At 32.7% G+C, this 26,296-nt stretch overlaps 1 protein-coding gene across 19 annotated transcripts; it reads left to right on the forward strand.

Annotated features, from left to right (window-relative positions):
- Positions 1-1,248: 1,248 nt before the first annotated feature.
- Positions 1,249-24,894, forward strand: LOC114312130 (TMV resistance protein N). Of its 19 annotated transcripts, none has more exons than XM_082872757.1 (11): positions 1,263-1,611; positions 1,855-1,984; positions 2,147-2,766; positions 3,030-4,128; positions 4,252-4,530; positions 4,650-5,546; positions 7,518-8,107; positions 8,911-9,006; positions 9,122-9,288; positions 9,826-9,879; positions 23,468-24,894. In XM_082872757.1, exons 3-8 carry the CDS (start codon positions 2,207-2,209, stop codon positions 8,930-8,932), a joined length of 3,447 nt encoding a protein of 1,148 aa, XP_082728883.1. In that variant the 5' UTR covers positions 1,263-1,611; positions 1,855-1,984; positions 2,147-2,206; the 3' UTR covers positions 8,933-9,006; positions 9,122-9,288; positions 9,826-9,879; positions 23,468-24,894. The 19 variants fall into 19 exon arrangements, with proteins under 19 accessions (XP_082728884.1, XP_082728881.1, XP_082728894.1 ...); XM_082872752.1 differs by having other exon boundaries at positions 8,916-9,006; positions 23,468-24,316; XM_082872767.1 differs by having other exon boundaries at positions 7,538-8,107; positions 23,468-24,316.
- Positions 24,895-26,296: the final 1,402 nt, after the last annotated feature.

The following is a 26,296-nucleotide window of genomic DNA, read 5'->3' on the forward strand; positions in this document are numbered from 1 at the left end:
AATCACTTTTTCTCTCTCCTCGATCTTTCTCAGGCTTGGTTTGGGAAGTAGGTTGGCTTTTTAGTTTTTTTTGGCTATTTTAGCTTGAGGCTAAAAATCCTGATTTGGGAAAGACTTTTGACTTTTTTAGTTTTTTTTTACTTTTTTGTGAGAGAAAGAATGTAATGATTATGGATTGGATGTGATGTTTTGTCTTATTGGGCTAAAAAGGCTATTTTATTTTTTGTGACTATTTTAGCCCCAAACCCACCCAAACCCACTTCCTAAACAATGCCTCAATCAGTTTTTCTCTCACACACATCTACTCAATTATAACAAAATATCAAATTATTGCAAACTCCCATATTCCAAAACTATTTCTAAAATATACAACCAAACAAACCAAAAAAATTTCTGAACTCTCTCTCTCCTAATTTTTTTTTTTGAAAATTTATCTCCCAAAATCAAACCAAACACACCCTAGAAGTTTTAAAAAAGATTTCGGATGTGTTTAGTTTGGTTTTGAGAGATAAATTTTTAAAGAGTAATGCTAGAGATCCCAAATATTCTACCAAAAGTTTTACCAAATGTCTCACATGGGTGTGGGACCCACACAATGTGGGTCCCATGTGGGTCCCACACCCATGTGAGACATTTGGTAAAACTTTTGGTATAATTTTTGGAGCCTCTAGCATTTTTGATTTTTAAAAAAGATTTTGGAGAAAGAGTTTAGAAAATTTTTTGATTTGTTTGATTGTATATTTTGAAAATAGTTTTTGAGTATGGAAGTTTGGGATGATTTAGGGTTGGTTTGGGAAGTGAGTTGGCTTTTTGGCTTTTTTGACTTTTTTTGTGAGAGAAGAGTGTAATGATTATGGGTTGAATGTGATATTTTGTTTCTTGTGGCTAAAATAGCCTATTTTGTCTTTTTGTGGCTAAAATAGCCAAAAAAGCCCACAAAATCCCTTCTCAAACGGTGCCTAAGTAGTTGTTTTGGATGTTTTAAATAAGTGCACTTTTTGAATTTTTATGAAATATTAGTTGAGTTTGAAATGATATGGTAGAGAAGTGATATGACTTAAATAAGATGATAGGACTTTGATAGTGACTTTTTAGTTTTTTGACTTTTTTAAAATATGTCAAACAAGGCCTAAATTTTGTTATAATTAAATAAATGTATGTGGAAAAAAAAATGATTGAGAATAAAAAATAAAAAAAAAAATGATTGATTAATATACAAGAAAATAAGGATTCTAATTTTTTTTTTCTAAAATCACGAAACTAAACAAAATTTTAAAAAAAAATTCCCAAAATTTATTTCACAGAACAAACCAAACAAGCCTGCAGCTCTCTCTCTCTTCTCAGTATTTGTTCAATACTTTTGAGATTTTCGTCTCTTCTGGTTTTTTTCCTCATCTCTTTCATTGCTTTTTTTCCCCACTTACAGGCTTCTCTTTCCATCACATGTCTCTTGCGATGGTCGTCTCCTCTCATCAATCTCTCCTCTTTTGATTATCTTCAATTTTTTTGTCGAACTCATCACCGCCAGACACTCTTCATCATCAACGAACACAAGTAGAAGGCAGAGCATCAGATTTGTAACTATTTTGTAGAGGGAAGAAAATTATTTTGGTACGTCTCTCTTAGATCTGTTACTAATTTGGTTATTTTTTTTAAGATCGGTAACCATCGGGGTTGATTTTTTTCAGATCTGTAAATAGTTTGATAAGATCTCTTAGATTTGTAACTATTTTGACATATATTAGATCTATATGTTTTTATTTTTTTATTTTTTATTTTGAAATCATCATCCACTCCTACTGATGTGTTCTTCACTGCACCCTACCGATACCGACCGCCATCTTTGGATTCCAGAAATAGAGAAAGAGGGAGAGAAGAGGTAGGAAACATAAGAAAAAGATGGAGTGTTTACTGGTTGACTATTAACAGTGGGTCTTCAAATTTAAGAAAAAACTCAGAAATTTACCAGAATTTGAAATCATAGGTGAGATTTATTGCTCACAACAAAGATTAATCTTTTTTTTTCTTCCTTAAATTATTATTATTATTTTATTTTAACTCTCTACTGCGTTTCGTCCATATATTTTAAGATCAAAAGCCCATCAGATAGGAGTGCTTGCAAATAACGTTTTCTTACCTTTTGCAGAGTCACCCCGCTCACTCACTTATATTCCTCCCCACAAATCATTTGATCTTGGCTTCATCCATGACTTCTAAAAGAACCTTAGATCATTCTTCTTGTTTTCCAGCCCCCAAAAAGAGGAAAGGCTCCTCTTGTTTTGCTTCTTCATCTTCTTCAACACAACCTCGCTGGACCTATCACGTGTTCTTGAGTTTCAGCGGTGAAGATACTCGCAAAAACTTTACTGATCATCTCTACGAGGCCTTGGATCAAGCTGGAATTCACACCTTCAGGGATGATAAACTTCCAAGAGGACGTGAAATTTCTCCCGAGCTTCTCAAATCAATCGAAGGATCCAGGATCTCCATCGTTGTTTTCTCAAGAAACTATACTTCTTCCGGATGGTGCCTTGATGAGCTCGTGAAGATCATTGAATGCAAGGAAACAATTGGGCAATTAGTTCTCCCAATATTCTATGATGTTGATCCATCCGACTTATGCGACCGAAAACGGTGTTTTGGAGTAGCATTTAGAAGACATAAAAAGCGTTACGGGGATGAGATGGAGAAGGTGGAGGTTAGGAGAGTTGCCCTCTCTAAAGCTGGTAATATATCAGGCTGGGTTTTGAAAAATGTTGCTAATGGGTAATTTTTAACATCCTTTTAATTTTGCTGCTGCTGCTGCTATCAATTTTTAACTTTTAACTAGAAAATCCTATCCTTATTGTTTTTAATATTTTTAAAATATATATATATATATATATATCAAATATAGTTAGTTCACTTTGTAAGTTCAAGATGTTTTGAATTTTACATTTCTTAACTGCATATTTTGAGTGGGGTTTGTAAGGTTTTTGATTTCTGTAATATACAATAACTTTACTTTTAATTTGGATTGAAATTGACAGGCATGAAGCAGAGTTAATCCGACAAGTTGTTGAAGAGGTTTCATGTAAACTGGAACGTACATCCCTATATGTTGCTAAGCACCCAATTGGAATAGAGTCTCATGTTGAACACGTCAGTTCGTTGTTGAGCATTGGATCAGATGATGTTCGCATGATTGGGATATACGGCATGGGTGGAATAGGCAAAACGACCATTGCAAAAGCTGTGTATAACCATATTTTCTTCCAATTTGAATGGAGTTGTTTTCTTGCAGATGTTAGAGAATGTGCAGGACAATCCAATGGCCTAGCTCAATTGCAAGAACGACTTCTTTTTGCATTATTAGGGACAAAGAATCTAAAGGTTAACAGTGTTCACGAAGGAATTAATTTGATTAAAGAAAGGCTCCATTCTAAAAAGGTTCTCATTGTTCTTGATGATATGGATCATTCAAGGCAATTAAACACCTTAGTTGGAAATCATGATTGGTTTGGTCCAGGAAGTAGAATCATCATAACAACTAGAGATGAGCAGTTGTTGAACTTACTGAAAGTTGATGAAAGATACATGGCTAAGAAATTGAATCACGAAGAGTCTTTGCAACTTTTCAATTCTTATGCTTTCGGAGGAACCAATCCATTAGAAAATTATGCGGAGCTTGCAAATGGTATAGTACATTATGCAGGAGGTCTTCCGCTAGCTCTTGAAGTTTTAGGTTCTTATTTGTTTAAAACACCATTGGTAGAATGGAAAAGTGCATTTGATCAATTACAACGAATTCCTCATGAGGATGTTCACAAAATACTTAAGATAAGTTTTGATGCACTAAATCAGGAAATGAAGGATATCTTCCTTGATATTGCATGCTTTTTTGTTGGAATGGACATGGACTATGTCATTAATATATTGAAATGTTGCGATTTCTCCCCAGAATTTGGAATTAGGATTTTGATTAATAAATGTTTATTGAGAGTTAATAGATACAATGTGCTAACAATGCATGATCTACTTCGGGATATGGGAAGGGAAATCAATCGTCAAGAATCTCCCAAGGAGCTTGGAAAGCGCCGTAGATTGTGGTTTCATAAAGATGTATCCTTTGCACTTGAAAACAACAGGGTAAGAGTCAAATCTTTCTTTCTAGTGAGTTAGTAAGCTTTTGGCTTGGAATGCTAATTTCAGTTGTTTTTAGTCTTTCTTCCTTCTAATTTTCAATTTTGTTTTTAAATATTTATATATTAGGGAACAGAAATAGTCGAAGGTGTGATCCTGACCGGACTACCCATGGTGAAGAAGATACAATGGAGTAATAAAGCATTTGCTAGGATGCATAATTTAAGACTGCTTCAAATCAATCATGTGCACCTCAGTGGTAATTTTGAACACCTATTGAAAGAGTTAAGGTGGCTCTGTTGGCATAACTGCCCATTGGAGTATTTACCATCCAATTTTCATCCAGAGAAACTCGTTATTTTAGACATGCAGTTTAGCAAAATTAAAACACTCTGGAAAGATGGCGAGGTACGACATTCTTAGCAAATTCATTCTTGTTTGGGATTTGGATCAATTGAGTAGTGAATCATGAAGAAAGAAAAAAAAATTATATAATTTCTTATATTTTTTTTTTTTGGTTTTAACAGCACTTCAGGAGCTTGAAAATTCTAAATCTCAGTAATTCCAAATGCCTAACGAAGGGCCCTATCTTCTGCGTACTATCGATGCTCGAGGAATTATTACTTGAAGGTTGTACAAGTTTAATGGAGCTCCATGAATCAATTGGGTTTCTAGATAAACTTGTTCACTTGAATTTGAAAGATTGCATGAACCTCAGGTATCTTCCAGGCAGTGTCTGCAAGTTAAAGTCTGTTGAACGTCTAAATCTCACTGGTTGCGCAAAACTAGAGGAGTTTCCAGAGCACTTGGGAGATATGAAAAGCTTAACAGGTCTTCTTGCAGATGGCACAGCCATTAAACAACTACCTTTCTCTATTAGACTACTGAAGAATCTTAGGACCTTCGGATGTAGTAGGCAATTGACAACTAAATCCTTGTTTTCTCGCATTTCATCTTGGGTTTCACAGAGAAGATTTTTACCATCCTCTGTTTCTGGTTTGTGTTCCTTAACAGACCTATGTCTCAGTAATTGCAATATGTCTGAAAGAGATTTTCCAGCTGATTTTGGAAGTTTATCCTCGTTGCGATGGTTGGATTTAGGCAGAAACAATTTTAAGCACCTACCAGATTGCTTCAGTCATCTATCCAAGCTAAAACTCCTTAAGTTGAATGACTGCAGAAGTCTTCAATCTATCTCAGATCTTCCTCCTAATTTAAATAAAGTTGTGGCTTATAATTGTGCTTCACTTGAAAAAATATCCGGTCTATCAAAATTGAAGACTCTAAGAATCTGCTTAAGTAATGACCAATATGGCCGCTTTCTCTCAAATGGTAATAATGATGGTATGGAAGATCCTCCTTGTTTTCAAGGTGCACGAATCATTCCCTTTGACAGGCTCAACAATTTACAAAATTTCCTTCAGGTCTCTCTCTCTCTCTCTCTCTCTCTCTCACTCACACACACACAGGTGCAACAATTTTGAAAAAAAATCTCGGTGCAAATTAAGTGAAATGTGAGAAACTAAATTTATTTTAGATGTTACCTTCATAATACTAAAGGAGGAGAATTTCATGTAATCCAGATTATATGGATTAGATAATGTTGTTTAGGTTTGTAGAATTCACATGGGATCTTTTACGAGTTTTGTTTTGATGATTCTGATTTTTTGTTTTATCTAATACTTGTATATTTCATTCATAATAAAAATAAAATCGATAGGATAATTATAATATATTTAGTTTATCAAATTTGTAAAAAAAGGGGATGACAATTTTGTTTTTAAAAATAAATAATATATTTTTTGGTGGCAAATATAATAAATTAAATAGGTTATGATTATTGAATTGATTTAATTTTGTGTGAATGAAATACATGAAGTGTGTAATAAATGAAGTGTGTAATAAAATAAATAGTCCAGAACTTGTGCTGGGTCCATGGACCTAAATAACACCAGTGGACTAGAGAGGGTTGTCAATAATATCTTACTCTTACTAAATTTTATATTCAAAATTTTTTACTTAAATGGTATGGCAGTAACAATTTTAAAAATAAGATTCACTAGTTTTTTCATTGTTTTTATTACTAGCTACATGATAATATATTCTACGATTATATATCACATGTTTATATCATCTTTTTATATCACTGACCTATTTGGAAAGATATCATTTGTTTGCATTAATATCTTAATCTTCAAATAAGAGAATTAATCGTAATTGTTCATATACAGCGATACAAGATAATGATAAATAATCGGTCATATATAACATTTTCTGTGACAATATATTATTTGTTTTTATTAATTTCTTAATAATTATCTCTAAACAAACGAACTAATTATAAATATTTATGTAGACAATCATACAAAACAATGATAAATAGTAATGGTGCCAGAAAAGTTGTTCACTCATTAATTAAAATTTTAAAAAAAAAATTCTCAATAGATATTTTTTTTTTTAAATTAATATTAAGCACGAAATTTTAAATATTTAATATTAAACTTTGATTTTTATTTTTATTTTTACAATTCACTTTTTAAAAAATAAAAATTGGAAATATGGTATTACTATATAACTAGTATATTATAGACAATATAAAAGAGTCTTGTATATCTAATGATGGATTATATAATAATATATAAACAATAGTGATACTACATCATTATCCTTATTAATATATTGTATCACTAACTAGTAGGAAAATAATGCATGAAAGGTTAATTTCACTTGTTAAATATAATTAACAATTCAATAATTTTACATATTTTTGTAGTGGATTTAACTATGTTTATATCTAAGTGATGATTTGATATTATTGTTGCACTTAACTTTTTTTTATATAATTTTCATATATAATAATGTGATTTCTTATAGTTTTTTCATTTACAATCAAAGCAATTATCATTATTTTTGTAATTTAAAAAACATCATTAAGAAATAATTTAAATGTTATTTCTATATAAATATTCTATTTGTTAATTATTATTTTTATATAAAAAAAATTGAAAAAAAATGGCCCCGTCTCTTCATAGTTACGTCACTGATGATAAAAACAGGACATATATAACTTCTTCTTCTTTTTTTTCTAATATAAATAACTTTGATGAGTCGTTTAATTCTAAATGACAAAATTAAAATTTGTCATTGTATTAATTTGATGCAAAAAAAAATTTCAAACAAGATTATGGGGATAGGGTAAACGTGACATAATCTTGATCATACATATCATATGAAAAGAGTGAGACTTATCATAAAATATACAATTTCACTCTTAAATTATTCTATCTATATTTTATGCTATTGATTTTGTAGTTGACTTTGTATCCCTAAATTGATTTTAATTTTTTTTATTTATTTTCATCTTTCTCTCTATTAATTAGAAATTCATATGACAGCATCTTGGTGGCATGTCCAGGATGAGAGAGGCTTACCGGACTTGTACCCTCAATGTCGGTTGGTTGATGAGCGATGATTTCCATACTGGTGACTTGGGGGACTGTTTCAATGATTATGAATACAGCTATAATTTTATAAATGGCCGTAGTTTTAGTTATAAAATAACAGCATCTTCTTCAATATCCTTAGAAGTGCCAGTACTGCGAGAGGAGGTAGACGAGTACATTGCAGAGTTCAATGTGATGATTGTTTATTATAGAGTTGGGAATGAAGAAAGCTGGGCCATGGAGTTAGTTGATTATCCATCCATCACTATTACTAATAAAATTAATGGCATCAATTTGACTCATACCCCAATTTTCTTTGCCATCCCTGCGAGTTGTGGTGTTTATACTTGGAAAATCTGTCTAAAAGTTGAAGACTATTTTGGATATAGAATTAAAGGTGGTGATCAACTCGATATTTCTTTTACTATGCCATCACCTTTTAAAGTGAAGCGGGGTGTGATGAATCTACAGACTCAATGCACTTACTGCTACAAAGTTGACTCAATGCACTTACTGCTACAAAAGAAATTTAATCGGCAAAGGTATACACTTTAGCTATTAAAAAATATATTTGGTCAGGTATAATCTTTAACTACTAAAAATAATATAGTTAGTATGTATCGTACTTTTGGTGACCAAAAACAGAATTTTTGGCGAATCAAAAAAAATAATTTAGTCCATAATTGTACAATCTTTAGCTATTAAAAAAATTTATCGATATTTATTCTCGTTTTGGCGACTATTTGTGTTTAGTCGTTGAAAATAGGGTTTTAGGTGACTAAAAAATAATTTGATTCATAAATGTATGATTTTTAACTACTGAAAATAATTTAGTCGGTATTTGTTTTGCTTTTAGGGACTAAAATTATTTTTAATTTTAGTCAGACAAAAAAATATTTATTTTACTTTTATTGACTAAAATTAATTTCGGCACATATGAATTTTCAGTGACCAAAAAATATTTAGTCGTGATATATTAATTTTTGCCGACTAAAAGAAATTTAGTTGCCAAATAACTAGCATAATTTTATTTTTAATATTTGGTGACTAGCTGGTTTGGTTGGCACATATGAATTTTCGGTGATCAAAAAATATGAGTTAATTACTTAGAAGTTCTATTGTGTTTAAATATCTCCAAAAAAATATTTAGTTGTGGTATATTAATTTTTGCTAACTTAAAGAAATTTAATCGCCAAATAACTAGCATGATTTTATTTCTAATATTTGACGACTAGCTAGCTTGGTCAGCAAATATGGAATTTTTAGTGATTAAAAAATATTTAGTCAGAATTTGAGTTTTATGTTTAATTTTGTTATTTGTATTTTTTATTTCTTTGTATCTCAGCTCAGGTACATACACCAAATAAAGAAAAAAAACAGAGTCGCTTGCTCTCCTCTCTCTCTCACCATCGCTCACCGTCTCCTCACCTCCCATTAGCAGGTCTCTCTTTATCTCTCTCTCTCTCTAGTTCTAGGTTTTTTTTTTTTTTTTTTTTTGATGCTATAGGATTTTGATTTCCGTGAAATGAGTAAATGAGTTTTGATTTTTGTTGTAGATTTATGGTTTTGAACTGTTCTCACTGGAAAGTTTTAATTAATAAGTCAAAGTGGTGTATGAGAAAGTTCATGAACAAGTAGCGGGCATGGTGGACCGAGAAGGCTGCTCCCGAGATTCTTCACTTCGAGGCCTCTTTGGTTTAGAGTTCCCGAAATCCACTTGCTGGTAATCTCTCCCTCCCTCTCTCTCTCTCTAACTCTCTCTCTATTTTGTTTGTATGTTTTTATATATATCTAATTTTATTTTTCTATTTGTCTGTATGTATATACATAAACGCATTATATGTGACATGTAGAGTAATGGTGCTGTAAAGGTTTGCTCTTTTTTTATTTTAATTTTTAATTTTAGGGATTTTCTGATGAATTGAGTCAATATTTAAAACAAAGTTGATCTGCATTAGAAAATTCACCACTTTGATCACAGATATCAATGGAGAAAAATCTGAATATTTTTTAATTTGGTGGTACTTGGAATTGATTGCATATGCTGGAATTGAATGTTTCCAACATGGGTAAATTCTCTCTAAACTTATGGTTTTATAATTTTATTTTATTTTTCTAATATCTTTTATTTTTCACCATCTATATCTACATGTTTAATTTCTTAAATAGTTCACTTCCTTCATGTGCCTAATTGACACAGTCAATGATCTTATTTTAAATCACCATCTAAAATCTTTCTTCTATTGACATTATGTTGCAGTTACTAGAAGAGTTGAGGTAGAAAAATTTCAGTGCTGAAATTCACCTATTTAATGTAAGTACTTTACCTTGGTCCTTCTCTCTTTTGATTGCTCTTTGTATTATTTGTATTTTTTTTTTTTTTTGTTCACTTAGTACTACTACTCCCATAGATGAATCTCTAAAAAGTACTTGACTAGATAACAAAAAATTTAAAACTGCCATCCATGATATATTGGAATCAAAACCACCTATTATGTATTTAGTAGTAATTGGAGCCCTCCTTCTACAGATGATGAAGGATGGTCATGAGAAGCCTAAGAATGACATTTTATTCTATTTCATTCCATTTTAGTTAATCATTATTCCCTATGAAATTGATCCAACTCTTAATCACCTTGTTTTGTTTTGATTGATTTTCTAAAAATTAAGTTTTTAGTGTTTTGTGTTTTTTTTTTTTATATTGATTTTTAGAAGTATTTTAAGTAAATTTTTTACTTTTTAGATACACATAGCGTATATGCACCTAAAAAGTAAAATATTTGTGAAAAAATATTTTAAAATTTTAATCAATACATAAGAATACAAAAATGTATTATTTTTTGTATTTGATGAATTTTTTAAAGATTTTTTTCATAAATATTATAATTTTTAAGTTTATTTAAGTTGGGTGCGCCAAAAGGAAAATTATCGAGTAGTCTCAGAATTCCACGTCATCTGATTAGGTGATGCTGCTCTCCAATCTCATTGCGCACTTTAAGTTTGGTCAGTAAGCCATTCGCGTAGAATTTATAATCTGCTTTTGAAACCGTTTCGCTCTGCTATCATTAATGCTGAAAAATCTAGAAATCCGCTAGATATTGATTTGTGATTATGTATCAATTTTAAGCAATAAAACAATCTCAATCAAACAACCAAACAGCTAAAGATATCCTCCTCGCACCACCTGTGCCATATGTCCAGAACTTTCTTCATGAAGAAACTGTCCTCTACATTGAAAATTCGGAGATGAAAAATAAAAAGTTCAAAAGGTAGTGTGTAGTAGGCATCAAATCAAAAAATAAAGTTCAAAAGGTATGTTTGATCCACAAAATTAGAGTATGGGATTGAGATTATTAATCCGTAGGCCTAATAATCCTGTGTTTGTTTTGAAATTTTGCTTCAAAATTATTAATCCAATGGATAATTAATTTAACAAATTTGTAGAATTATTAATAATGGGGTAGGGGTGGAATTATATATACTGAGCTGGGAAATAAAATAAAAAGACTATTTTACCCTTGACTAAAAATTAAAACACTTATTATTTTTATATAATTTTATATTTTAGAAGGCTAAAAATGATTTTTAAAAATTTAAAAATATTTTTTGATATTTATTTTATCAAATTAGTTTATATTTTTTAAAAAAAATTAAAAAAACAAACCAAACATGGCTTTTGTATTTTTATTTTTCTTTTATTTATTTATTTATAATTTTTTTCAAAACCACGTTTATGAAATTTTTTGATAAAGTAAAGATTGTGAAGAAACATTGATGGAGGGTAAGATTAAAAAAAAAGATAAATATAGTTGTAATCCTATATTCATATGTTTTCTTATCCAATACAAATAAAACAATGGACAAGGGGATAATTTATGCTACTATTCTAATTGGATAGTGAATACTACACTAATTTGATAGAATTATTAATACATTCACTATTAGTCTTGTAAATTAAACATGGCCAAAGAGGAATTATATGACCACATTGTTATATTTTCATAGTACCATTATGGATATTATGACCCAAAAATCTGACTGTAGTCTGAAAAAGTTTCATTTTTGAGGCAGAAACAACTAATCCATTTTTAATGATAACATGCTTAAAAATATTAAGACGTTTCATATGTTGCTCAATTGATGAAGAAAATAATAAAGCATCATCAATGTAACAAATAGAGAATTCTGTATAAGGACTGAATATATCATTCATCATATGCTGGAATTCTGATGGAGCATTCTTTAATCCAAATGGCATTACATTCCATTCAAAATGCCCAAAGGGTACTGTAAAAGCAGTTTTATATCGATCTTGTTTAGCAATTTGAACTTGCCAATATCCTGATTTCATATCGAATTTGGAGAAGACAACTGCATCCTGGAGGTAATCCAAAAGATCCTTTTTGTTCGGAACTGGATACCTTATCCATTGTAAGGCATCATTGAGCGGTTTATAATTAATGACTAATCTTGGAACACCTCTCTCGATGTCAGCATTTTTATTTACATAAAAGGCTGTACAACTCCAAGGAGATTTACTGGAGCGAATGAGTTTCTTCTGGAGAAGAGTATTGATCTCTGATTTACAGAGTTCCATATACTCGCGTTTCATTTGACTGGGACGAGCGCGAGTAGGAATTTTCCGCTCATCATACCTTGGTTCATAAGGTAAAGAAACAATGTGTTTCTTCCTGTTCCAGAAAGCGTTGGGAAGATCACTGCAGATTTTAGTTTGGAATTCTTTTTCGAGACTTTTAATTTTTTGCTAGAAAGAGGATTGGCTAATCCTTTGTTCTGTAGTTAAGAAACTAATTTCCTTTTGCAAGAAATTAATTTGTTTTTCTTTGAAGTTGACTAAATCCTTGATTTGGTCAAGTTCTTTAGTATAGGGTTCTGTAATAAACTCAAAAATAATCGGTTGATTATTCAAGTTTGTATGAATACCAATTGAATCAATTTTTAAAATCGGCATTAAGAGACACAGAAAAGGAGTACCAAGAATTATGGCTTGAGACATGTTCTTAATTAGAACAAACGAGGTTGGAAGACATAATCTTTGATTACAAATTAAAACTTCTGGAAGTTTGTACTGAATGTACAAAGAATTGCCACTTGCACTTGTGAGTGATTGTGTGGTTTTATGAAAGTATTTAGTTGGAATAAGTCCTTCCTGAATACAATTCATGTCTGCACCACTATCAACAAGAGCAATAGCATCTTTAATGATAAAATCAGGTTTTATCATGAAAGTAATTTGGATATACCATTTCTGGAAAGTAACTGAATTCATAAGCATCAGATAATCTGTCGCCTTAGAATCTGAAGGATTTTCTGAAGTAGATTCAGCAATACTTTTCTCTTTCTGAAGTTTCCCATTAATCTTTTTAATTTCAGCATTAATGGCAATGTTGGAAGTTTGTAAATGTTTAACTTCTAATTTTAAAGCATTTACTTCCATTCTTAAATCCTGGATTGTTACGGGTTTTTCATCTGTTTGGATGTTTTGAAATCTGTTAAAAACTTCTTTCATGGTATAATGTTGGAGAGGAAGAATTTCTTCCTTCTTCTGCTGCTGTAAACATAATTCCAAAAATTTTAATTTCGTTTCTGGATTTGAAATTTGATCAGCAAAATTAATGATTTTATGTTCATCTTCTGTAAGAACATTGATACTGGGTCCTCTAATATCAAGTCCATTCATTTCAACTATTGCTTTCCAATAGTTAACTTCATCTGAAATTTGATTAATGTTGGCTTTACAATCACAAATTTCTGGAGTATCATCGGAAGCATCAGATGAGTCAGAATATAAGGCATTAAGCTCATCTTCATTATCAGAAGAAGTGTCAGAGTCTGAAAGCATTTGAAGAATTTGTTGCTTCAAATTATCATCTAAGGATAATTCATTAAGCTTATGTTGTAATTTAGATTTACAACGGTTAGTATAATGTCCTATCTGTCCACATTTATAACATTTAATGGTGGATTTAGATGATTTCTTTCTGGAAGATTTTGGTTGTTTTTTATAAGGGGTTGCTTGCTGAGCTTGAGGCTTAGCGTATTTATATTTCCTGGATTTTTTAGGATAAGATTTGGATTTTGTTACCTTTTTGTGTTTTATGGATTTGGGGTATTGTAAATTATCCCCATAGGCGAATTGCTCACAAAACTCACCTATTTCTTTTCTTCCTGTAAGATGTTGCTGTTTCATTTGCTGCTGAAGTTTGAGCTCATTACAAAGAGCAAGACCTTCATCGGTAATTATGGCAATTAACTGACCATAGGTATATCTATAATAAGGTATAGACATCCTATCATGGCGATCACGTAATTTTTTCCTAACTCTTTCTGCAAAAAGAGTTGGTAGGCCATCAATGAACTTGGCCTTTCAATGTTCGGAACTGGCATATGTACGTCGATGAACTTTCATCATGAAGACATCTTTGTACCATCTAAAATGAGATAAAGATGGACATCGTAGCTTCTGAAGTTCACGAGTACGATCTTCAAGGCCAGTAACATTTCCAATGAAATGTTGGATTATAGTGTTTACTAAAGTGTAAACAGCATCTTGATCAATAACTTCAGCTCTAGTAGCTAGATCAACACGCACTCGGGTTGAGAAACCAAATCTCATCATCCCCCAAAATCACTTGCAAGTTAAACTTGCTTATTCAGTTCTCGCCCTAACTTGATTTGAGACATACTAGCTCCACTTCAATTAGACAGTAAAAAACTGTTTAATAAATTTAAAACAATTTTTTTTTAAAAATAAATTGGATTCTCGCAAGTTCATAACTTATCCATCATGCTTGGGATCATAGGGCCCACCACGAGTGATTTTCAATAGTATAAACTGTTTATTTTTTAAAGTTCTCTATATATATAATTTATCGTTCATTTTTTTGGAAATAAATGCGATAAATGAATATGTTGTGATTACCGAATTTACCCTTTTTTTTTCCCCCACGGATAATACACACGAAGAACCCTATAAAATGAATGATTTTGATCATCCAAATGGAACTTGTGATAGCCCCATGAGCCCAAATATAACCTTGAAATTTAGATGTGAACTTGAAAAAAATGTAACCATTTTTTAAAACTTTTATTTATTTATTTATTATCACAATCCTAATATTAATGAGGCTTTCCTAGCACTTATTGCCAAATATTTAAGAGGAATGTCAGGTGTACGGAGGATATTGTGCATAAAATGCACAACCCTCTCACTTGAGGGTGGAGCCTACACATGTAGGGTCCATGTGGGGTCTACTCTCATGTGAGAGGGTTTGTGTCTTCTGTGCATAATATCCTCTGTGCACTTAGTATTTCTCAAAATTTAAATTAGACAATTTTTGTGTGGGGTAAGAGCAAAGGGTGGGCAGGATATAGACTTATGAGAAAATTGAAAGTCTTAAGAAATCATTTAAGGGTATGGAACAAGGAGGTGCTTGGTAATATAGATACTATCAGCATAAGAGGAGTTGCGTGATTGGGATCTGAAGACAGAGACTAGGCTCCTGGCTGATTTGGAAATTAAAAGCAGAAGAGATGCTAGAAGCCTGGTGTGGAAGCTTAGCAGAAATAAGAAAAGATTGTGGCATCAAAAGTCCAAACTGCTATAGGCTCGAAATGGTGATAAAAATACTAGGTTCTTTCACATTATGGCCAGTAGAAGGCAGAGAAAGAATTTGTTAAACTCAGTCCTTATGGAGGGTGTGAGCTTTGAGGACCCTATTCAGGTCAAACAAGTAGTGGTTAGGTATTTCAAATAGCAGTTTTTAGAGAGTTAGATTGTTAGGCCAAAGATTTCATGTCCTTTTGCTGTAATTAGCTTTGAGGCAATAGTTCTCTGAAGATGAGATTTGGGCATCACTTCAAGACTGTGATAGGAACAAGGCCCCTGGTCCAGATGGCTTTAACCTTGCATGCATTCAAAAGTGCTAGAAAATAATGAAAGGGGAGCAGGGCCGGCCCTGAGTTATTAGGGGCCTAAGGCAAATTTTTTAAATTGGGCCCTTCATATATCATTACCCTCCCCCCAAAAAAAAAAAAAAATTGTTTGGATAACAGAAAAAGGATAAAAATTTATTTATATTGCATTACAATTTAACAAAATTTAGATAACAAATATATATATATATATATATATATATAATAGTTGAACTTCAATTAATTGAATTGAATCTTTATTTTTTAGCTTACCAATGCTATAATAACTAAAATTAATTGGGGATAAGGATAAGAATTTTCGACACAAGTCAAGCAATATATAAAATTAGCAAGTTAGGGTTGACTATTTTTCAACATGAATCAAAGTATGACACGATTCAATAACATGAATTATTAGTTATATATTTTAATTTTCACCAAGGGATGCCATGACATTTTTTTAATCTTTTATTTAACTCCATCTAACTAAATAAAAAACTATGTAAAATAATAATTAAGGCTAATATCTTTTTTTTCATTTAAGATATGAATTTTTTTGTTAACTATTTTACAGTTAATCTAGTAAAAAATATATAGTAATAAAATGAAATTGAATTAAAATCAAGCATTCTATGAATAATTTCATTAAGTAGAAATAAATTTTATAAAATTCAACTTATGGGAAAAATTTTAATCTCTCCATACACTTGCTAAGTTATTTTTAACTAAAAGTGAAAATTTTCACATTAAACATCAATCGAACACGAATAAAAATAACACCATTCGACAACATGAAAATAAATGAATTGAGCTAATATTGAAGTAATTATGAAATAACACGACATGATATACTCCACTAGTTGGGCGTCGTAAATTTTGTTCAAAATTGGGGACCCGAGGCAACTGCCTTAGTCGACTCCCCTCAGGGCCAGCCATGAAGGGAAGATAGTTCAATTGATACATGATTTTCACATTAATGGTAGGTTGTGAAGGGGGGTTAATAGTTCTTTCATTGTGCTTATTCCTAAGAAGGATAACCCTTCAGGTTTGGGAGACTATAGGCCAAGGTGTTATCCAAAAGACTTAACCAGGTTCTTCCAACTGTGATCAGTGAAGTGCAGTCAGCTTTTGTAACGCCCTAGAAAATCACACTGTAATACACAATAATAACATGATCATATAATCCAAAAAGTCATTTCTCATTGAACTAAGAGTTAAGCGATTACAATTTACTAAATACATTCCCAGAATATCCAAAATTTGCCTTTCAGTTCAATGAACTAGATGGCCTAACAAAAAACATAAGCCCCTTCGGCGTACAACACCACAAAATACATTTGGTAGTTCTGTTACAAAAGTCCCAATTCAAAACAACTAATACACTCATGGCTTCACTTTCCCCAAAAGGCTAGTGCTTGGTCTGATCCATCAATGAGGCTGTACTTCATCCAATCCTGAAAAATAAATTAGGGTTGAGCTATATGCCCAGTAGAAACACATTTACCCAGGTATTTAATCCTCTGAATAAGATTATGGCATTCATGCAATAAACACTACTACTAAATTTGTCTTCATGTGTAGTATTTAACAAATCAAAAGGAACCAAAATTATCTAGCACAGACACTAGCAATTCATGTCTTCATGTACAATAAATAAACATCCACATCTAAGGAAAAATATGCCACACATTCATCCATAAGAGTCCAGGTGAGAACACCCGTTACATTTATTTTAGAAACCGCCCCCCACATTTACCGGTTACTATACGGCAGGAAGTGGGCACCCTAAGGAAAACCATCTGTTTTTCCACTTTCGCCGGCTATTATACGGCGAGACTATGTGGACACCCCAAAACATTTTCCCACATTCGTCCAGTGATAAGCCTAGACAGGGCATTTGGGCACCTTTATAAACTCCCTACTCGGGTACCAACACACATACCACATTTACACAACACTGACTCTCACTTGGACTCATGCACACTTAACAATTATATCACATTTCAATCTCACAATCAAGTACAATTGAAAGGAGTTTTGTCAAACGGGATTGCCAAGAATAAAAGCCTAACAATCTCCCCATTTGGCAATGCCGTGACAAAACATACCTAACAAATAAAATCCTAATCACCCCAACCCATTACAGCCAACAAACGTAATTTTTTTTCTCAAGATCATGATCTGCAAAACAGCTATTAGTGCCACAATTTCCAAAACAACTATTAGTCCCACAAGAGTATATGAAAAATCAATAAACATATGGCTAGATTATCTTGAAGCATGAGATGGAAAACATGAATAGAAGGAAATTGGAGATTTTAAGAACGTGTGGCATGAAAACATGAAAACTAAGACACATGCACCCGACACATGAATGGATGAAATCACACTACGACACATGTGCATGAAAACATGAACAATAACTTTCTCCCCCTTTTTGTCACGAATTGACAAAGAAAGCTCAATCAACTAAAGCAAAATCAAAAACCACACAAACAGGGACAAGATGATGGAAAAATTAATAACCTGCCAGATGTAAACAATAAACAAGTAGTGGATAGCAACACACAAACCAACTAACGCCAATCTCCCTTACCAAACAAATCAAAGTGTTCATGCTAACAAACTCTTTTAATGATAAACCAAACACCCCCTCACTAAAAATAATGAACAAGAAGAAAATGACAAACAGTAATATGGTGGAGCAAGCAAAGAATTTCAGATTTGAATCTCAAAACACACAAGATTATCCAAGAAGCACAATTATTTGAAAACACAATGTGCACGGTCTGTAGAAGATTCCTCATGAAAGAAAGTGATGCCACATGTGAAAAGCATAGATCCCATGATAAAAGTGTGTGACTCTTAGAGTTTGACAAACACAAGATTTAAATCCTAGCAGTGATCTGAAAGCTGGACCTCCGGCAAGAGAATCTAAGCATAACAAAGAAAAGTCAAACCACTAGAAATCAAGGGGTATTTGGTGAGTAAAAGCGAAGGCTCCTCCTCAATCAATGAATCTATTCCTTTTTTCTTTTTTTTTCCTTTCTTTCTTTTGCACATTTTTTTCTTCTTCTTTTTATTTTTATTTTTCTTTTTCTTGTGCACACTCATTGGCGACTAACACGCTCAAGAGTATGGAAACCGAACCAGAGAAGCATGGATATAATAAGGATAACCTAGTTGGTGACTCTAAGGTAGCCTTTTCCTCATGGCTGGACTACAAAGAATAGAGGGGGAAAGCCGTGGAGATGCAAAAAGATAGAAGGTGGTTAAGAGACTCAACATCACCCAAGATATGCTAGTATCGGTCAATTTCTCTAGAAAACAAAAGATACCATGCCAGAAGTCCATAGAGAAGAAAGATCACTGAGGCGGAAGACTCCAATATTTGCTAATTCAAGAGTGTGTACAGAATGAGACGTACTAATCAAAGAACACACACTTCGAAATGAGTAATGACCACAGAAAGCACACACATATTAACATGTAATGGATATTCTCATCAATTCCAATATGCACCAAGGACCACTCAAAAATTTTAAGCTTGCAAAACTATACTAAGAAAATCTTTTTGGGATTATTATTTTTTTTATTTTTTTATTTTTTAAACAAAGCAAGTCAGAGAACGAACACGCACACACTAAATGACTCAAAAAAAAAAAAAAAAACATACAGAAACCCAAAACCTAAAACTAATAAACAAATTAACACAAGTCAGGTTTTCTCACCCAAACAGTTTTAGTATGAATGAAGTTGTGAGAATGGTGGTTCTTGGGTAGTGTCTTGACATTGTGGTTCCCTTCCTTTTCAATGGGAACCTGTCTCGACATGGTTTCCAACTTCCTATTTCTAGGTCTAGACAAATACAAACTCGCTCTATGTTTGGTCTCAAACAAATCAAAATAATGAGGTCTAATATGACCCTTAATCTCATTACCACCAATGAAGTGTCTCCTACCCCACGAAATGTTAGAATTTCTTCCATCTCTATGAGACACTCTCCCATGCAACTCAAAACAATAAGGGCAAATATGACCATACTTACCACAATAATGACATAAAAACAGGGTGTACAAGATGTACCTTCTTTTCTTTGGCCTTACCAACTCTAGGAAGATTGAGAAGTCCATCCTCATGTTGAATTTTTTGTTCTCCCTTCCTTGAGTTCTTGTATCATGAGATGTGGAAGCACTCTGTTTTTGCTCTTTCTTACCACCAAAGCCAATGCCACTCTTGTTAGAACAAATTTGTTGAGACCCAATGATATTGTCCAAAGTCTTTGATCCTCTATTCCAAAGACCAATGGTAGCCATAGCACATTGAGTTCTTCCTCTTTCTTGATCATTAGTTCTTCCAAAGCAACTTGAGACATCTCGAGAGTTTCAATTTTTTCTCTATATGTTGCACAGATTTGTTGTAGCTCATTCATCTCTGTCTCACAAGTCAAGAGTTTTGCACAAAGAGCTTGTCGATCATTAAAAATCTTAAGGGCATCATTCCTAGCCTCAGAAATCTCTTTCTTTAATTTGACATTCTCACTTTCACATGCTTTGAGTTTCGTAGTGAGTTTGTCATTCAATTTGGATAAGTTAAGGGATTCCTTATACAACTTTTGATATGCTTGCTGAAGTTCTTCATCTTCACTCCTCGAGGATTCATCATCAGTGGCATTCTCAATCAGGCTCTTCGGATACTCTATTCGTCCATCAGTTTCAGAAGCTACCATGAAGGCAAGGAATTGTTTGTGTCCCTCTTCGCCTTGATCTTCGTTGTCACTTTCATCTTTATCAGATTCTGATTCATCATCCCAAGTGATAGTGAGGGCTTTCTTCTTCCTCAAACGAGTGGGGCATTCTTGAGCAAAATGGCCAAATCCTTGGCATTTATAGCATTGGACTCTTTCAGAGTTCCCTTGTATCTTTCCTTTCTCCTTCTTGGCTATAGAATTAATTTTGAGTTTATCTTTGCCTTTGAATTTATGAGTATGAGTAGAGTCTAAAAGATTAGGATTCTTTTTCAAAAAAGATTTTTTAAATTGTTTTACAAAAGTATCTGTAATCTTGGAATCTATCTCACAGTCCTTATCAGAATCTACTCCAACTCTATGAGTACTACTAAAAGCAATAACATCTTTTTGTTTCTTATTGAAATTCCTATGTGCCTCATAAGTTTGGAAATTTCCAACCAAATGATCTAGCTTGAGGTTATCAACATCTTGAGCCTTCTCAATAGCCGTAACTTTTGGTTGGAACCGATCGGGCAAGGACCTCAAAATTTTTCCTACAATCTTGGATTCCAGTATTTTTTCACCTAAATTGAAGCTGGAATTTACAATGTCACTCAACTTCGCATAAAATTCATTAAAGGTCTCACTATCTTTCATTGAAAGGTTTTCGAAACTAGACGTGAGCCTTTGAAGTTTTGAGCGTTTAACAGAAGGAGTGCCCTCATGAATAGTTTGTAAGATATCCCAAGCCTCTTTTGCGACTTCACAATTGCAAATGCCACTAAACTCTTCAGGTGTGACAGCGCAAAAAAGAAAATTGATAGCTTTACTATTCCAGCTACTATTTTGGTAATCAATTGTGTCCTATTTATCAATTGGTTTGGGGAAAGTTACTCCATCAACGGTAATCGTTGGTTTGGTCCACCCATACATGACAGATTGTCAAACTTTTTCATCAATAGATTTCAAAAACGATATCATCCGAGCTTTCCAAAAAGAATAATTGGATCCGTCAAGTAGGGGTGGTCGAACCATAGAATTTCCCTCTCGTATTGAGTCCATTATCACAAATCAAACAAGATCTCGCTCAAAAGTTTTAAAAAAACAAAAGAGCGACCCGCTCTGATACCAATTGAAAAATCTAGAAATTTGCTAGATATTGATTTGTGATTATGTATCAATTTTAAGCAATAAAACAATCCCAATAAAACAATCAGGACAAATCGACACAACGATTTTAACGTGGAAAAACCATAATTGGAGCACCTCCAATTGTATAAAAAAACCACGGACAACAGCCACAAAACAATCCACTAAGAAGATATAAAGGAATTACACAGGTATACTCTCAATTACCTAGCGAATCCATGCCCGAATTGAACCAACCCCTATGTGCCTCTTCCAGCCCTGTCTTCACCTTAGAATTGTCTTAACGATGAGCCACTCCAGAATCCACCAAAACTTCAGGCTCGAATTCTTCAGAATCCACCGAAGAACAACTCTCTCTTGTGTATAGAATGAACAAACAATCATTTGATGTATCCTCCTTAAACCATGAGTTGAATACTCAATGAAATATCAAAAAAAAACTAGCAAAATAGCCCCAGATATAAACCTTAGAACCCAAAAAGAAGATCTGGAGGTGTAACCCTAGATTTGGAGCAACATGCAAATTTATAGAATCTGAAATCGCGAGGTCCACTCGAGCGTGGGAATGGACGCTCGAGCGGGGACACTATATGACGTGTTCCAAACCAAGATGTACGCTCGAGTAGGGATTTCGACGCTCGAGCGTGAAAACACGGATCACAGTTTTTTTGCAGACACGCATACTTCTGGAACTCACCAATCTCTGCTCGAGCGGGGGAATGTCCGCTCGAGCAGACAAGCAGCTTTGAATGCACTTTTGCATTTTGCTTCGGGGGCGCTACCCCTTGACCCTGCCTGGGCGCTGCCTCTCAATCCTCGTCCTAGTCAGCGAAGTGGAAAACTTGAAAGAATTAACATTACCCTGCCTGGGTGCTGCCCCTCAATCCCCGTCCTTGTCAACGAAGTGGCAAACTTGAAAGAATTAACATTACAACTTCTCTGCAAAGGCACAATTCGGATTGGATTCGCATCTAAAAAACTCATAGCCTCACTGAAATAAAAGTGTGAAAACAAGTACAACTGAAAGGAGTTTTGTCAAACGGGATTGCCAATAATAAAAACCTAACAAATGCATATATTTTTTTTAACTTAAAGTGAAATATCAATATAAAAATAAGCGTGAAAGAAATTTAAGATGTGAAATTTATTACAAATTAGTAATTATATATATGAAAAAATATTACATAAAATTAGTTTGTATTATATATATGAAAAATATTATGTAAATCAGTGTTATATATTATGCAAAAACTTGATAATTGGTTAGAATATTTTTCAAACCGTGCCAATTCACCCAAAGTTGCTCAAACTGCAATTTGTCAATCCGCTAATCCGTCATTCAATTTATAATTTTACTCTCAAACCGCTCGAACTGCACCGTACACACGCCTTGCACCTTACGGAAGACAAAACATTAAGGCTAACGTTTTCCGGCATTAATGCTATGAGATTAACAATCTATTTGGAAAGTTTTCAAAATCCCGCTGAAAGATTCTGAAGTTCGGAATTCTAAAATTAAAACAAAACCAAAATCACTTTGGCATCTCTCTCTCATGGGATATCTCTACTCTGCCTCTCTTTGTGTCGCACTACAATCGTTCATTAGAAGCACCAATAAGGCCACGGCTGTCTTGCTGACCACCGCCACCATTCGCCACCCACCATAGTCCACAAGCAGAATCACTTGGACCACTGCCACAACTTGAATTGGTAACAAGACTGGCGTTTTGGCCTGATTTAGGAAGTAGGTTAAAATTGGCTTTCTAATTTTTTTTGAAAAAACGTTTGAAGTAGAGAAGTGATGTGATTTAAAATAAAATAAAATAAAAATAAAAAAAAAGGCTAAAAGAGCTAAAGTTACCAAATTCAAAGCATATGTGAATGTTTTTCTCCCCCATAAAATGCGATGTGGCCATATCCAATGTATCTAATCCAGAAAACTACATTTTGATATAAGCTGTCAAGGACGGAGTATATTTTCCTTTCAATATAAAATCAATTTTTTGATTCATTAAAGTTTTATGAAATGAATATTAAAAAAAGAAATGAGAAATTTAATTATTTTTTTTCTTATCTGTCAACAATTCAGTGTCTCCCATTGTTTAAACCCATTGAAGAACACCAGAGGCTGCCGAATCGATCTTGCATTGTCTTGTCTTTAACAAAGTCTAGAGCCTTGTGGTTCTTCTATCTCAAGTGTTTCTGCCAGGGACCAGTGGCTTTATGGCGACATTTTTGGGTTATTTTTGTTGGGTTTGTGTGGCAAGTTAAGATATTAGGTCACGATGGTGCTGTTGGATACACCATATTGGGTTCATGTGGTTATGGTTGCTGCAGACTATTTATCTGTCAAAAGAATGATATGTCAAAGAGAAATGTTTCGTAGCGCGAAATACGTTGGCTCGAATGGCTCAAATACCCAAAATCACGTCGTTTTGGGCATTTTTTTTTTCTCTTCTTTCTGCCTCACGTTTCTCTGTCAGTCGTCTTCTCCAGACCCAGATCTCAGTTTTTTGAGAAACCCAAATCCATTGCTATGGTGCTTTGTGGTATCAGAGTTTGGAACAACCTGAGAAGAGACTCCATTGTCTGGACCCACCAAGGTCTCCAAACCCACAGCCCCAAAATCTATCATGTAACTTCCACCAATCTGCAGAGATTTACAAAGCAAGAGTTCATGAGAGAGAGAGAGAGAGAGAGTTATGCCATGAGCGGGAAGAACTTTGTTTTGATTTTGATTTTGATTTTGATTTTGATTATGTGGGTTTGGTTTTGATTTTGTTTTGATTTGAGATATGTTGTTGTGATTAAGAGATTTGTTTATGTGCCTGATTTAAACATGGGTTTTTATGCTACTCATCTCATTTCTGTGATTCATGAGACCCAGTTGTTGAATGTTTCTTTGTATATATGAAAGAAGATGTGGGTTTTGGGAGCATCTCTGACCCTTTAGCATTTTATTCATCAAATTTGTTCAAGAGGGAACATTGTTGTAGAATAAAATGATATTTAGACTTGAGAGAGAGAGAGAGAGAATTGAATGTGAGCTGGAGAAGCTTTTTCATGATCAACTCCATTGCTTTCGAAGAAAACTGAATCCAGACAAAAGCTTCACCCAAGAGAGTGATTTGAGGTATTTATAGAAGACGGAATTTGAGATGGGAGTTGATATTGTGGTGGGGTGGGGGAGCGATACAGAAGAAGAAGAGGAGAGAAACAGAGGAAGGAGGGAAAGAGGAGAAGGAGAGAGGAAAGTCAGGCCACTCGAGCCTCGAAATAGTCGAGCTACCTAGCGGGATTGTATATCAAATGTATTGTATTCATTGACGAAAGAGAATGTATTGTATTTTGCATTTTGCCAAATGTACTCATACATCCTTTCTTTTCTTTTTTAATTTTTTTATTTCGGTGAGTTATATTTTTGTATGAAGAAAAGAATGTACACAGTGACTATCATATAAAGCTGTAGTATGTATTTTTCCATAGAAAAAAAAAATGAAGATATTTATTTCTTAATGGAGTGTGTAGTAGGCATCAAATCAAAAAATAAAGTTCAAAAGGTATGTTTGATCCACAAAATTAGAGTATGGGATTGAGATTATTAATCCGTGGGCCTAATAATCCTGTGTTTGTTTTGAAATTTTGCTTCAAGATTATTAATCTAATGGATAATTAATTCAACAAATTTGTAAAATTATTAATAATGGGGTAGGGATGGAATTATATATACTGAGTTGGGAAATAAAATAAAAAGACTATTTTACCCTTGACTAAAAATTAAAGCACTTATTATTTTTATATAATTTTATATTTTAGAAGGCTAAAAATGATTTTTAAAAATTTAAAAATATTTTTTGATATTTATTTTATCAAATTAGTTTATATTTTTTAAAAAAAATTAAAAAAAAAACAAACCAAACATGGCTTTTGTATTTTTATTTTTCTTTTATTTATTTACTTATAATTTTTTTCAAAACCACGTTTATGAAATTTTTTGATAAAGTAAAGATTGTGAAGAAACATTAATGGAGGGTAAGATTAAAAAAGAAGATAAATATAGTTGTAATCCTATATTCTTATGTTTTCTTATCCAATACGAATAAAACAATGGATAAAGGGATAATTTATGCTACTATTCTAATTGGATAGGGAATACTACACTAATTTGATAGAATTATTAATACATTCACTATTAGTCTTGTAAATCAAACATGGCCAAAGAGGAATTATATGACCACATTGTTATGTTTTAAAAATTGCAGAAACTCTGCAAATTCTTCTAGTAGTATATCCGCTTTTTCTCTCATTAAAGTTTGGATTTAAAAGTGACAGATAGTTTTTGAAGAAAAAAAAACAAAAAGAAGAAGAAAGTAGATCGGATATGATTTTTTGGGTTCTCTGCTTTCTGCTTTTTGATGGCAATCATAGTGATTTTTATTTTTATTTTTTAAATTAAGTTATAAATAGATACTTTGAATCGCTTTTTTAATTGATGAATTATAAATAGATACTCCAAAATTCTTTGATTAAAAAAAATTATAATAGGGGCATACTGAAATACAATGCTGGGTTCTCTTGCACCAGTAGCAAACCATAAACGAGCCGAAAAAACATCATGTTACCCACTACAGAAAAAAATTCTAAGCTTTTGTTTGGTAGAGTTTTCTAAATATGATTTGAGAATAGAATTGTATTTTGAGTTTATGAGTTTTAAAATTATGATTTGAGTATAAAAAAATTTGTTTGGTAAATGAGTTTTAAAAAGAGTTTTGAATTGAATGAAGAATTTTTGATATGACATAATATTTGATACAAAAACTTATAACTCATAACCAAACACACAACTCAAAATTCTATTCAAAACTCATAAAAAAAATTTAAAAATTCGGAAAATATTTTTTATTTAATATATATAAAA

The sequence above is a fragment of the Camellia sinensis genome, chromosome 6, assembly GCF_055761805.1.
Source record: "Camellia sinensis isolate YWXY chromosome 6, ASM5576180v1, whole genome shotgun sequence".
Lineage (NCBI taxonomy): Eukaryota > Viridiplantae > Streptophyta > Magnoliopsida > Ericales > Theaceae > Camellia > Camellia sinensis.